This window comes from Argentina anserina, chromosome 5 (genome assembly GCF_933775445.1).
Source record: "Argentina anserina chromosome 5, drPotAnse1.1, whole genome shotgun sequence".
Lineage (NCBI taxonomy): Eukaryota > Viridiplantae > Streptophyta > Magnoliopsida > Rosales > Rosaceae > Argentina > Argentina anserina.
The window spans coordinates 8628363-8642907 of record NC_065876.1 but is presented as its reverse complement, the minus strand read 5'-3'; the positions used below and the strand labels follow the sequence as shown (position 1 = coordinate 8642907).

At 36.4% G+C, this 14545-nt stretch overlaps 2 protein-coding genes and 1 non-coding gene across 10 annotated transcripts; 1 reads left to right on the top strand and 2 right to left on the bottom strand.

Annotated features, from left to right (window-relative positions):
• The first annotated feature begins 1845 nt into the window (after positions 1-1845).
• Positions 1846-7228, top strand: LOC126793561 (calcium-dependent protein kinase 26). Of its 7 annotated transcripts, none has more exons than XM_050520120.1 (7): positions 1846-2227; positions 2898-3148; positions 3925-4066; positions 4784-5319; positions 5431-5727; positions 6160-6582; positions 6784-7228. In XM_050520120.1, the coding sequence occupies exons 3-7, from the start codon at positions 4038-4040 to the stop codon at positions 7041-7043; spliced, it is 1545 nt and encodes a 514-aa protein (XP_050376077.1). In that variant the 5' UTR covers positions 1846-2227; positions 2898-3148; positions 3925-4037; the 3' UTR covers positions 7044-7228. The 7 variants fall into 7 exon arrangements, with proteins under 7 accessions (XP_050376077.1, XP_050376075.1, XP_050376078.1 ...); XM_050520118.1 differs by having other exon boundaries at positions 2831-3148; XM_050520121.1 differs by having other exon boundaries at positions 2828-3148.
• A 389-nt stretch (positions 7229-7617) lies between these two features.
• On the bottom strand, positions 7618-7689 carry TRNAG-UCC (transfer RNA glycine (anticodon UCC)). The gene has a single exon. It is a non-coding gene; the product is annotated as a tRNA-Gly (tRNA).
• A 285-nt stretch (positions 7690-7974) lies between these two features.
• On the bottom strand, positions 7975-13638 carry LOC126794378 (nucleoporin NUP152). 2 transcript variants are annotated; one of them, XM_050521085.1, is made up of 9 exons: positions 13484-13638; positions 12218-12369; positions 11818-11905; positions 10750-11476; positions 10288-10332; positions 10013-10110; positions 9013-9132; positions 8680-8769; positions 7975-8399 (listed from the first exon to the last, which is right to left on the bottom strand). In XM_050521085.1, the coding sequence occupies exons 1-9, from the start codon at positions 13535-13537 to the stop codon at positions 8259-8261; spliced, it is 1515 nt and encodes a 504-aa protein (XP_050377042.1). In that variant the 5' UTR covers positions 13538-13638; the 3' UTR covers positions 7975-8258. The 2 variants fall into 2 exon arrangements, with proteins under 2 accessions (XP_050377042.1, XP_050377043.1); XM_050521086.1 differs by having other exon boundaries at positions 13459-13566.
• Positions 13639-14545: the final 907 nt, after the last annotated feature.

Genomic DNA, 14545 nt, shown 5'->3' with positions numbered 1-14545 from the left:
TATGTAGAATAATGATGAGCACAAAACCCTCAGCTGTAGTATCAACTATCAACTAAGACCAGTAATTTAGGTCAAACTCTTTAGAGTACATTAACTCTTAGTTGGACCACTAATTTAGTAATTATAGTTTTTTTAATTCAAGTTTGTTAACAAAGCAATTTGTTTAATTTGGATATTTTCTTAGTGTAGGACTACAATTATTGTCAAAGTTAGCATGAAGTTTAAATGTTTGGTCAAATTTTGAAGTTAATAACTGAAGAGAAACATCATAAGCTATTTTGAGATCAATATATTGTATCACAATGTTATAAAAGTCGTTGTTGATTCTTTTTCCCCATGTCAAGCATATGAGGACACCATTACGAGAACTCGCCTCATGTTTTTAAATTTTAAGTTCAGTCATGTAAGAGTTAAAATGCTCTCATTTAGCACTCTCCATTTATAACCCTCCTTAAGTGAGGGCTAAAAGACATTGTTGAGGGTTATTTGAGTGGAGACCAAATATTATTTATTTATTCAATAGGTCCTCACAATTTATCAACTACATCTAATTTTAATTTTTATTAATATAATTAATTTTAATTTTGATGATTAATACAATAAATTTTATGTTTTGTTGATTAGTACAATAAATTTTATGTGTTGTTGATTAGTACAATTAATTTTATGTTTTGTTGATTAGTACAATTAATTTTATTTTTTGTTGGTTAGTACAATTATTATGTTTTGTTTATTAGTATAATTAGTTTTATTTTTTATTGATCAGTATAATTAATTTTAATTATGATGATTGATACAATGAATTTTAATTTTAATTGGTTAATACAATAAATTTTAATTTTGAGGATTAAAATTAGGAATAAATTTAAAAAATAATTTATATGTATATATATATATATATTGATGCGATAGCACAAATCTTTGTCTTCAATAAGTCTCCAATTACATGTAATATGACAACACACTTAATTCATCATTCTTGTTTTCAAGTTATTCGACATAATAAGAGGTAGATGAATTCACAATGTCATTGCTTTATTAATATTATTTTTTAAATATATAATATCACATTAAAATATGATTGAATAAGAGAAATGAGAGACAATAATAATTTCAATTAAAATATATAATACAATAATAGAACTAATTTCTTAATTATAAAAATGATTTATTTACTTGAAATAAGAATCTAATACGACTATAACTTTGTGCTTATAAAAGGATATATCAGAGGTTTTCGATTCTCCTAACCAGTGATTTTCTTTAAAAAAAATCTAATACAAAATTATAATACTTAAATATATAATAACAACCTCAAATATTAAATATAATTTATGGCTAAAAATTTAACTCTATGGGTCGGAGACAGTTGATGTCACATTAATAAATAATTTAACTTTTTATGACTAAAATTTTAGCCCTGGACTATTTTAACTTTTCCGATTAAAGATGACCTTATATAAATTTAAGCATGCATGTATAATATATCAAATTAACAAATTGAACAAATAGTTGTTATAAAAGCAACAAGCAATGAAGCGAGTAAGAAGTACATAACTAATTACAATGGCTCATGCAACTCATGCATGCAAGTCACATGTATAATTCCCACCTATGCAGATTTTATCTTTATAAAATATCATCTCAGGACATCTTTTACCAAGCTCTCCGATTTAAGGACAATCTAATCTTTTTACTCATATAAGACCACTTTTACATCAAATTATTCATAAATTGTACCAAAACTACCCCTAATTATATTTTTATTCCAAATTCCTCTCTCTCTCTCTCTCTCTCTCTCTCTCTCTCTCTCTCTCTCTCTCTCAATCAGTAGGTCGACTCCCGACGACGCCTCGCCATCAGATCTCAACGTCTCGCCGATAATGTCTTGTCGACAGATCTCGACGCCTCATTGACGATGCCTTGTCATAGATATCTCAATCGCTGGCCATGCTTGCTCATCTGAATCGTCAAGGCGCAGAGCCTCATCCTCAAGTTTGACATCATAATCCGTTGTTGCCACCATCCTCGCGTCTTGAAGCCTCAACGACCTGCGACGGAGGCTTAAAGCGTTGCTGACAAATGCTAATATGATCGGATTTGCAGTAGTCCTCGTCAAGTCAGCGCCCTCCTCCAATCCAACAATCATCGCCGATCGGGCCACCTCCGTCCTAGCCAAGTCCTATGTCGAAGGCTCCAAGGTCAACGACCTGACCTTGCTCGAGTTGTATGTTTTCTCTCTTCTACATTAGAGGAAGTATATGTTTACAACATATGGTGCTTTTGATAATCGGTGTAGTAGTTTTTCTTTGTACTAGCAGTAGCTTTTGATTGCAGGTGTAGTAGCCTTTGGTTGTATTGGCAATAAGTAATTAGGTCTTTGTAAGTATCTTTCCAATTCATTGATGGTATATTTTCAAGGCTGTAATAGTATCTTTTTTACATTGAAATAATATTTTTTAGTACATTGTTGTAAAATTCGCTATAATATATTTTGTTGTTGTTAGTAGTACCTTTGTTCATCGTTGATAGTAGCTTTGTTTATCGTTGGTAGTGATGGTGATAATAGCTATAGCAGCTTTCTTAGGCAGTCATAGTATCTTGTATTGCTGCTAGTAGTATCTTTCACTGCTGGTGGTAGTATCTTTCACTCCTGGTGGGGGTAGTATATTTTACTGTTGTTGGTAGTATCTTTCACTCGTGGTGGTCATAGTATCTTTCACTGATGGTGATAGTATATTTCATTGTTGTTAGTAGTATTTTTTTGCTTTGATTGGTAGTAGCTATTATTGCTGGTGATAATATATATTTTTTTCTTCCTTCGTAGTAGCTTTTGTTGCCTTGCAGGAAATCGCCCGAATTCTCATAGTAGTATCTTTTGGTGCTTGTGGTAGTAGCCTTTGGTGCTTGTGGCAGTATCTTTTCTGACTTCGCCGAAAGTTGTTGGAGACCTTGCTGGAGCTGGCTAAAAGTCGCCGGAGATGGATGGAGACTTTTTAGACTTTTCTGAGTGTGGCCGGAAAAGTTGAGACCCGCCAGAGTTTAACTGTAAACAGCCGAGACTCGCCAGACCTTACCTGAGATTGGCTGGAGACTTCGCCAGAGATAAGAGTGTGGTGGTTTTGGTGTTTTTTAAAATCTATTGACAGTATGTAATTTTGTTCAACTTTATGCCAACTTTTTATGATAGGGAACTTCTATTCATACCTCCTAAAACAACACTTAGACCTCTTACTTTTTTCAAGTTAGTGTTGACTTTGTCAACACATACAAAATTACCAATATAGATAAATATAAAAATAAATATTAAAACAAAGAATTCAATATAACACATCTAATTTCTCAATTGTTTTCTTACAATAATAATTTCAAACGAAGGAATATCTAGCTAAACTATGATATTATCGTTTTCAATAATTCACATATATTATCTCACTTTGTAGACATTTATTTTTTTAAATTTTTAGTTTTTTATTCTTCCAGTTTATTTTAAGCCCGTTTGTTGTTATGAATTGTATATAAATTTATTATACAGTGATTCTATTCAAGTTTCAACGACTCAATATAGTTATAGTAGGTTTGAATCAGTTGAATTATAATAGGTTTGAATAAATTTTTAAAGTTCAAAAATAGAGTTTTATTGATTTTATTAGACTATGTGCATTTTGAAAAAACTGGGGAGGTCTAAATACCAATTTTTAAGATATGAATAGAAGCTCATTTTATGATAAAATAATCTTATATGGGTAAAAAACATTTTAATGTTCTTATCTAAAAACATGAGTCATGAATTGAAATTGACATTTTTATCTTTAGACCTCATTTATCTTGAATTAGTAAGACATTATCTAAAATTTGGGACACATATTAGGTAGGTTTAGTATCATGCTGACCTTAAATTGCATTTTTTGTAATTGGGGGCAGGTTGTAACTTTCATTTTCCGGTCAGACAGAAAAAAGAAGCCAACTTTTGAAACAAGTGAGAAGCCGATAACTGGTTGGGACTTGAGAGTTGGGACTAGGGATGCTCTGCTGTAATGGTAGAACTCCATAGCTGTTTGACGAGGTTAATCTCTCTCTCTCTCTCTCTCTCTCAAAATGTGAGTTCATTTGATGTGCTTGCTATCTCAGTGTTCAAGAAAAGCTTGGAACTTGTATTCTGTTCTGCTATGGTTTTGATGTGTTTATGTGAAAGTTATCATTGTTTGTGTTTAGGATTTGTGCTTGTTTATGGGATTTTCATTCGGTTTTTTTCATGTGGGTTTTCAATCTTGCTGGTCAATTGAGCATCACGCTTACTTTTGAATGGCAAAGGGATTGACTTTGGGGTTTGATACACGTAGGGTGGTGGGTGAGCTTATAACTTTGACGAATTTGAGATATGGGTTAGTTTTAGTAATGCTATATCCTAACACCCAAAAAAGAAAATTCAGATAGAATGCTAATTCCATAGTTTACCAGATGGGGAATTCAGTAAGGTGATTGAAAATTGATAACTGTTTATGATATGCAGTAGGTGATTAGTGAGGTTTCAGGAATGTCAGAGTTTGCAGAAAGAGGTTTGTGTTATACAACTATATTGTTAGCCATGAGAGTATAAGTATATGATCTTGGAAGCTCTTAAATGATGAATTAAGGACGCTTGTGCAATTTTATAATATGAACCGCTGTTATTGATATGCTGGATTGTGACACTGAAAGTAAGGAATACTAGAGTTGTGTTTCTTGGTATGGAAATAGCCAACAAAATCGACATCAGGGAACCTTCAATTCGAGTCTACAGTTGTTACAGAGTGGCAAGCCATTTCGACACAATTCTTGAAGCAACCCAAGTGGGAAATTTGAAAGACCAGTATATTCTGGGTGAGCAATTGGGATGGGGGCAGTTTGGTGTAATTAGAGGATGTTCTGATAAGTTAACAGGTGAGGTGTTGGCTTGTAAATCTATTGCCAAAGATAGATTGGTCACATATGACGATGCACGCAGCATCAAGCTCGAGATTGAGATAATGTCTAGGTTGTCTGGGCATCCAAATGTTGTAAGTCTCAAGGCAGTTTATGAGGATGAACATTTTGTGCATTTGTTGATGGAATTATGTGCTGGGGGAGAGCTTTTTCACCGGCTTGAGAAGCAAGGAAGATACTCAGAAACTGATGCTCGGGTCATTTTTAGGCATCTGATGCATGTTGTTAAATATTGTCATGCGAATGGTGTTGTTCATAGAGATTTGAAGCCAGAAAACATTCTTTTGGCTACAACATCTTCATCCTCACCAATTAAGTTGGCAGATTTTGGTCTTGCAACCTATATTAAACCTGGTACTTTAAATCATCATCATCTTACTCCCTTCTTTTGATTATAACTTCAAAGTTGGACCTACAAATAATACAAGTTTTTTTCACTGTAAATTTACTTGTTTTGTATCACAGGGCAGAAATTGCATGGCATAGTCGGAAGTCCATTTTACATAGCTCCTGAGGTACTTACCGGAGGTTATAACCAGTCTGCTGATGTCTGGAGTGCTGGAGTTATTCTTTACATTCTTCTAAGTGGCGTGCCTCCATTTTGGGGAAAGACCAAGTCGAGTATATTTGATGCTGTTAGGGCCACAGATCTGTGGTTCCCTCCCATTCCTTGGGGTCACATATCTGCTTCTGCCAAGCAGTTGATTGCTGAAATGCTATATGTTGATCCTTCCAGGAGGCTTACATCTGCACAGGTTCTAGGTACAGTAGTTTATCATTGTTGATTTTCATTTCCTTTTTGTTATATTAACCAGTACAAGACTATGCCTGTTCTCTGATTCTCAAATCTAATTAGCATTTAAAGGATATTAATGAATTAAATCTTTGTTAACAATAGTACATGTAGTTGATAAATTTGTGACATCATAGTTGTTTTGATGTGTTTGTAAAAGCTTTGAAGATACTTCACTTTAGGCCATTAAATTTTAAACCTGCCCTCTGATTGCTTATCATTGTACTGTCGTGTCATATTTTCTGATTGGAGTAAACTTTGTCGATTGGTTTGATTTTCCGGATCGCAGCACAAATATTTAGTTCTATAGCAACAAAATAAATTCTTTCAGAATTGCTCAATTCTTGATTCCTGTAGTTTGTTCAAAGTTCTGTGTATAATAATGCATATATCTTATGCAGCGCACCCATGGATGGAAGACTGTGCACAAGGACATGAAGAACTGTACAATCAGAACAACCGTGTCCTCAGACAGCTGCAACTGAATGAAGATTCATTCTCTATTTCACATGTTGACAGGAATCGAGATTTTAGCTTCAGTGAGGGGTCACCAACAACTGCAGATGGGAAACTGTGGCACTCACCTGCATTCACATGTAAATCATATTTTTCCTCTTTCCTAGACGAGAACAGCAATCCTTGCCATGCATCTGTGTGCTTTTCTTTCCGCAGCTGCACCTGTGAGTCAAGTCCAACTGAGTTTTCTTCTCCAATTCCGTCAATGCCTAGCTTTACCTTCTTCAGTCCAAGTTCTGCTGCAGAAGAAGAAAACATCCTGTTGAGGTTTAAAGCCAAGATGTCGTCTTTGGATCCAACTAGTAAAGGTATCTTAATTCCTAGCTACAGTAAACAAATTGCTTATAATTTTTGGTGTTTCAGCTGTCTGATACTTATGCAATACCTAAGGGCTTATCAGCATTCAGCAGGACTTTTGTTCCCACTTTTGGTTTATTTTAGGTCTTGTTAGTATTGAATAAAACGGCCAATTAGGTACTTAAATTGGAGTATTCTGTTGGTCAATGCAGAGTCAAATGTGGAGAAGCTACTTGAGCTGGATTGCTCACCAGCTAAGTGTGATGATGGAGACCTAGAACGCAAAGAGTTTCGGAGAGGTGGAACAAATGTGCTGTCTAGGGTTGCCGGAATTCACAGCAAACGGAATCATACGATCGGACTTGGTGAGCTTGATCAGCTAAATCTCATTGTAACCAAATCAGTCATACGTTGGGCATCATGCACTCATATTCCTACAGTCCCATCTCTTAGACTGTCACTGGTCTGCTGAAGTTTTCCTGCGCAGCCAGGGAAAATATTATACAGTAGTTTCATGATGGAAACATATTTATACAGTACTTGTATACACAAAAAAATTCGATTGTAGGACTAGTCATTTGAAGAGCGGAACTCTGATGTTTGCGCAGGCCTTGTTTTCCATAATATTGGTGGTGTAAATTTTAATTATTTTTTGAGGTAAAGAGAGAAATATAATTAATGAATATATGAAGATCGTACATAAGGCCATCCCGGATAAACTAAGGAGCATGAACAAAGTTGAGCATTGTTCTTGAAACCAAAGCTAGCTAACCTATGAGCCACACAATTGGTTAGGGAAAACTGCTTACCAAGCTTCGGATCTCCCTATGAAACCTCTCTGCAATTATAGCCGTCAGTTCAATCATTATGCAATGGGGAAGATATGAAATGCCGAGCAGCCTTCTGAAACTGACCATCAGCGTCTCATTGAACGGCTCCTGTGCTACCAAAATACCAAATGATGTGTAGTTGGGAGAAATTCACAACCAATATTCATTTCCGTGGTGTAATGATGTGTAATAAATTCGAAAAAAAAAAAGAGTGCTTGCGTCTGCCGGGAGTCGAACCCGGGTCTATTGCTTGGAAGGCAATTATCCTAACCGTTGGACTACAGACGCGGTTTGTCTAGCACTTTCTCAGTATAATACAATATCTCGAGATCAGCAAGAAAAGTATGAAAATCTCCCATACTGAACCATGTCTATGGGAAGAAAGAAACTAGTCGATTGTTACATTTTCATTGTCCATAACATTGACAGAATATCTCCCTCAGTTTCAAGCATATAAAGCGAATTCTGGTAAACCTCGCTTAATTTTCTCTGAAGCTGCTGAGATATCAAACACAGTTCAGCTTATAGTGAAAACATCTGAACCAAAACAAAAGCACAACCACGAATACAAAAGGTCAAAGTTGTTCCATTGATAACTATAATCATCCAACAAATGATAGGAATGCATAAAGAGAGCAAGTTACACATTTTCAGCGAAACAAAAGCACTATCATTCTCTTATGGTACAAGATCGCCTCTTAAACACACTATATTTTATTCAAATTATCAAAGCGACACTACTCGATTTAGAGCCTCAAAAAGGGGCCAGCTAACTAAGCACCCCTTGCAAAATATATAGATAACAAAATTGATCCTTTCTGGTAGTACATCATTACATTGTTATAACTTCTACTTTGTTACTCGCTTTCAGACGCAGGAGTGTATTCTTGGATTGCTGTGGCCAGATTATTCCTGTCCTCCTCTGTCTTCATCCTTATTAAGAAGGTTCGTGCCACAACACTATCTTGATTATTATCATCATTTCCATCACCATCACCCTACAAAATACGAGAAATTGCGTTGAGCTTTAATTCATATTCCTACCTAATCAATGGACCTAGATCAACTGACCAACCAAAATCCCAAATAAGATAACAATCCAGAGAAGGGTAAAGAGAACAAGAGAACAGCCAAGAGCTTCGCAGGTTTTTTTTTTTTTTTGCCAACTTAACTACAAGAGCTTTTAAAATCTATTTTTTGATTCACAGCAGTATAACCTTGTTGCAAACTTTAAAGTTAAAACCAATGAAACATCCAAATGTCATAGCGTTGTATTACCGCAGTATGGAATATTGCAACAAGGGAATTCTTCTGCAGATTAGTCTTGATGCCTGAATATAACAACGCATTAAGCAGCAGCTTTCCCACCTGCCATTAGTTAAGAAAATCATGAAACTTTGGTCAAGTCATCGAGGACTTAGAATTGAAATAATTGCAGAATTAGGGGAACAAATCTATGAACAATTCCTTGTACTCTCATAACCCCTTTCCATATTGTAGACTAGAAAGTTATACCACATCTGAATCCTAAAGTTAATATTGAATGTCAACTACATTAATGCACCAAGTGATAATATTTGAAACCATAGATTGTCCGGAAGGAGAACATACATCATTCCGAACAATGACCGTTGGTTTTGAATCTTTTGTACCCTTGCTGACACCCTCTTTGCATCGTATTGTTAGCTTTCCTGTCCCCTTCTCTTTCCAACTACCCACTGGATCACTTGACTGTACATATCCAGATAAACAAGAGGTATAAAAATAGTCAGCAAACTTTTAATGGCACAACACAGTTGCGATTTTGGAAAGAACACAATACACTAATCAAAGGCAGTACACATGTGGAACAGACATACAGCATCAGAAGATATTTTCTCAGAACAACACACAGGAACATCAGGACTATAATAACAGCCTTCAATATTTGAGAGACAGGTGATATATAGCCAAAAGGCCCAAAACCAGTACCAGAAGACATGTACTTAAGTACATACAAAGCAGATACTAATACAAGATGATGCTAGTTCTAGTGACGATCTGTTTATTGGTCAATTATCATTAGCCTGATGTGAGTAACATAGTTGTTGTCCCTGGTGTAGTGCATGAAAGTTGTAAGGCCAACTGTTCCTCCCTTTATTTCTTTGTGAGGGGCAGAGCTTAATTGTGTCATATAAAGTTCACATCAATCTCACATTTTTTTATTTTTCCATGGAACACAGTACTGCGGACTAATGTCATAATGTGAACAATAAAGAAGACAATTTTAACTGCTATATGCACTTCATCCATAAAATCCAAGAGATACACCCAAATATCTAAAAGCAAGTGCGTCATGGATTTCTTAACGCTATGTATACTAAACTGCTATATTCTATATAGAATACAGATGCATATATCTTGATTGACAATCTCTTTCTCAAATACCTGCTTATCAAACTTGGAAAAGCCCACAACAGATTAGGTTTGGTCCTTAAATCACATTAGAGCATGCATCTAGCAAATAAATAAATGATAACAAATCCTAGTAAATTTGTTTCAGCATACAAAAAAACTTTAAATTGCCAGACTGCTCGACTGTCAGTAAATTTATAGTATTGTACATGCATACCTTCACATAAAGCTTGCACTTGACTTCGTGGACAACAACCACACCCTTTTCTTCAGACTTTTTGACAGATGGGCTGCTAGGTTGCTCCACATCATTATCTGACAAGCAAAACAATACTCGATAAGAATAAGGAAGAACATATCTAGTAATTCCTACAACTATTAGCGAAAGTAACCTTCCTAACTACACTGACTCTTGCATAGAAATAAAAGGATGAGCTGAGACCAAGTATACATAAAAAGAATTCAGAGGAAAGAAAGAAGAATAGAGCTTACCAGCATCTGCTTCATCAGAAGCACCATGGTTTTGAGGAAGACTTCCTGGTACACAAGACCACCAAAGATGTAAACAAAGTCAAGTTCGCATCTCAATAACAGGGGTAACACTTTTCTACTCAGAAATAAAAGAACTCACGCATATTAAGTGTTTTAGGTTTTCCTAATCTTTGTAAAGTGCATTTATGGGATCAATGGAAGGAAGAACACTAGCATGATTTTAAAACTGGATCCAGGGAAACATAATGTAAATTTCTTCTATTTCTTTAACTGTCATTATGATTTAACCAGAATTTTAACTCGTTCAACTCTGATCTGCCACAGAACATTTAACACATTCAGTATTGCAACAATAATTTTACTTTTTGGCACATAATCTCCTACGTGTATTTTTTAATAAATAATCAGATCATTAATTTCCCATAAATCATATGTGACATGTGTAACTAAAACAACACCTACCAAACAATGGGGAGGGTTGACTGTTGGACAATGCCCCAGAACTCTGACTGCTGGAGAATAACCCAAAACTGGGAGTGTTGGAGAATCCCCCAAAACTTTGATTGTTGGAGAACAATCCTGGACTTTGACTATTGGAAAATAATACAGGGCTTTGGCTATTGGAAGATGCTCCAGCACTTTGACGATTTGACAATTGTCCGAGGCTTTGGCTATTGGAGAACATGCTGGAGCTTTGGCTATTAGAGAACATGTTGGAGGTTTGGCAATTGGGGAACGTGCCGGAGCTTTGGCTATTCGAAAACACACCGGAGCTTTGGCTAGCGGAAAACATGCCAGAGCTCTGACTACTGGAGTATATGCTGGAGCTCTGATTAGGGGAGAAGACTGGAGAGCTTTGGCTGTTATGTACTCCTGAAGAGCTTTTGCCATTGGAAGATACTCCTGTTGAACTTTTGCTGGTAGAGAACACTCCTGTGGAGCTATGGCTGTTGGAAAATAATCCTGTAGAGCTTTGGCTGTTAGAGAACACACCAGCACTCCCTGGAGCTGTAAAGTTTGTGGTCGCACCAAATAAGAGAGGGGTTGTTCTCTGAAATATGTTTGTCTCACTGTTTGGGGACTCCGGCACCTTCTTATTTTCAGCAGAAATCTGAGATCCTGCAGAAGCCGAAGTTTCTACTTTTGCAGCATTTACTTTAAGCCAGTTGACAACGTCTGTAAATTTTTCCTGAAATAAGAGTTGAATGCAGCAAGTCTTTCAGTGGACAAAATCAACCTTGGGGGCCTATGGTCATACAGTAAGATGAAATAAAACTTCTAGTATGTTTATGGCTTCCATCTCATATTCTCATGTAGGTAAACACATTTGCATCCCACCCTGACAATGCCAGGGAGAAGAAAGAGGAGAAAGAAAGGCCTGTACAAGCAATAAACTGTGGAACCTATCCGATTAGCGTCTGTATATTGTTCTTTTTATTTTTAACATGTCACATGCTTGCCAAAAAGGTAGAAATACCTAGAACGAATGCCTAGCCTTCCAGATAGAAAAAAGAAAGAATAACGAATTACCATTATGTTTGACGCATAAGCCAGGTAATCTCGAATACCATCTTCCCAAAGTTCATCAGGGTGATTTTTTAGTTGCGTTTGTACCCAACTGTAGAGAAAAGAGGCATAATTAGAGAGAATAAGAAAATCAATTCTGAACAGGTACATAAATTACAGATATACTGAGCAATGTATCTGATTCGATAAAAAAAAATTCGAAGGACGAGATTAATTTTAACTGGTCTAGAAACTTCAATGTTATGCAAAGAACATCAAGTCATCAAATTATATGAAGGTAAGATATTGACACTATCAATGACAAAAAAAACTAAAATTGATTTGTTGGAAGCAATTTCATGAATTTTGATAATGACACGCTACATCATGAATGAGCAGTTATTGGGATAAAATTAAAGCAGACCTTGCAAATTGGGTGTTGAGAGCTCTCACATGCAGCTGCGATGACTCAGCTCGCCGTTCATCTAATGAAGGTGTAGCCATAATTTGTTCTTCAGAAGATTCTGTTCTATGAACATCAAATGAGGATCCTGTCATTTTTCTTTTGTTCCGAAACTGCATCATTGAGAAAGTACAATAAGTATTATACAGAAGCTGGAAGCCAAAATCCTAAGAAACAAGTGACACAACAAATACCCCCCCCCCCCCTCCCCCACAAAAAAAATCCCAAAACAAAAAAGATAACCAGATCTAACTACTAAATAGTCCCCTTGACATCTTAAAATAAGGCTCAGAATCACTGCAAAATATCTTTTTTCCATTCCACAAACACCAAGCAAGCATTGAGAAGAAACTGAAAATCCATCAAAAAGCTTGCTCTATCTTCCTGAGGTATATCAAACTTTTATAGAAAACAGTACACTACTAAAACAATCAGACAAAGATACAACACAAAAACCCAAGAAACCATAGAACTACCCAGAAATACAAAAGCTGACAAACAAATTCAGACATAACTTCCAAATGACATCAACAACAATAACTTTGCCACCTCTAGCTCACCATCTCCACAAGCCTCTAATAGAAGAATGGCAGCACAAATTTTTTTTCCTCACTGTCTGCATGTCTCCTCAAATCTTTATTTTCCGTCAAGCTTTCTTGCCCTCTTCAAACCCACTTCCATAAATAATCTCGTGGATACGGTGGCTATCTTACAGTAAAAGAACTAGGCCAATTTCAAACTCCGGACTGAAAATAAAATATACTACCCGAAAAAACCATCCTAAACTGCTACACCAAAACCAAATCGCAAGTCAAGTCAATTCCTTCACTGCTAATACTTAGTTGCAATCTTCCTATACTACTCTTCCTTCACACATTCTAGCTCCAAAACTTTTCTCTAGTTCAGCAAAAGACTTGAACACCACATACCACACATTCCGAAAACCGATAATAATCCCATAACTAACAACAAAAACCAGCAAATAACCCTCCATAACTTCATATCCCAACACCCCCAGCTACAATGCAAAGCAAAACAAGCAAATACCCAGTAATTGCTCAACTTGGGTAACTCAAAGTTCAAAACTTTCCGCCATTCAACAGCACAAAAACACAAACCCCCAATAATCAGTGCCTTACAAATTAGGGTTTTGCCAGCTTCAATCAACAACAAGGTAAACAAAACCGGAAAAAGCAGGAAACTTTGGAACGGAAAAGCATTGCTTACGGCGGAGTCGGAGCTGGAATCCGATGTGCCAAAACGTTTGGCTCCTCCCATCATGATTTTGGGGTCTGCACAATGAAGACAAACAAGATTTGAAACTAGGGTTCTTCAGGGTCCGACCAGAACTGCAGAAGAAAACAAAGGAATAAGAAAGGGCACTTTCCCTTGATTTTTGCATTTTTAGTAAATAATTAAAATATTTTGAAGGGTTGGGGGTGGATGATTGGGGCCTTTGGATGAGGTGGGGAATGTAACGTTTGATTACGACCGTTGGTTTGGGCCTTCAGCTCGTGTACCGACTATTTGTAATAAGCACATTTTGTATACGTCATTTTAGTGAAAATTGTTACGTGCTGTTGGTATTAATTTCAACTGTTGAATTCTATTATTATTAATGACAATTAATAGTGAATATATTAGGATTTCTTATAAAAAAATTTATTTTAACAAATAAAATAAGAAAAAAATCACCTAAATTTTAAAAATTAGAAAAAGTCTATTTTAAAAAACACTTAAACCGGCCCATAAAATTTATTAAAATTCATGATGGCACTGCATTGTCAAAAAAAGAAAAAAAGAAACCAATGCAGATGTAGGCCTCAGCGACGACGACGAGTAAAGTGTGGAGCGAGATGAATCGGTCGCCGGAGGAAGACCGAAACAACGTCGGTGAAGAGAGGCGGTCAGAGAGATTTCGTGTGGCCGGTCAACGAATTGAAGAGGCTGGTGAATCGACTCATGATCCTCCATCGATCTCTGACGACAAAAACCTAGATGTGTCGATCTCCGATGGTCGGCGACGTGAAGCGGTGCTGGTGGTGGTGGTGGAGTGTAGATTTCTCCTGGTGTACGGTGTACCGACACAGATCGAGTTGAAATGGAACCTCCGTCGAAGTTCCATAACCAGATCGACATCCCTGCTCCTCTGCTAGTACTTCAGATGTGCTCCCGCCGACGTAGATCCAAAGCTTAGGTCGTCATCGCCGTGCGCCTCCGTCCACCGCTTCATCACCCAGCTTGGCATTGAAGTTCCCAAGGTGTTGAACAAGAGCTCCGTCCACTGAA

What these genes read in the sequence shown, in the direction of transcription:
- LOC126794378 (XM_050521085.1), bottom strand. Translation starts at nt 13,537, where the DNA reads ATGATGGGAGGAGCCAAACGTTTTGGCACATCGGATTCCAGCTCCGAC. An exon ending in CTCAACACCCAATTTGCAAG is followed by an intron (nt 11,906 to 12,217) that starts GTCTGCTTTAAT and finishes TTTTCTCTACAG; the next exon opens with TTGGGTACAAACGCAACTAA. An exon ending in AGTGCAAGCTTTATGTGAAG is followed by an intron (nt 9,133 to 10,012) that starts GTATGCATGTAC and finishes GGATATGTACAG; the next exon opens with TCAAGTGATCCAGTGGGTAG.
- LOC126793561 (XM_050520117.1), top strand. Translation starts at nt 4,731, where the DNA reads ATGGAAATAGCCAACAAAATCGACATCAGGGAACCTTCAATTCGAGTC. An exon ending in TGCAACCTATATTAAACCTG is followed by an intron (nt 5,320 to 5,430) that starts GTACTTTAAATC and finishes TTTGTATCACAG; the next exon opens with GGCAGAAATTGCATGGCATA. An exon ending in TTTGGATCCAACTAGTAAAG is followed by an intron (nt 6,583 to 6,783) that starts GTATCTTAATTC and finishes TGGTCAATGCAG; the next exon opens with AGTCAAATGTGGAGAAGCTA.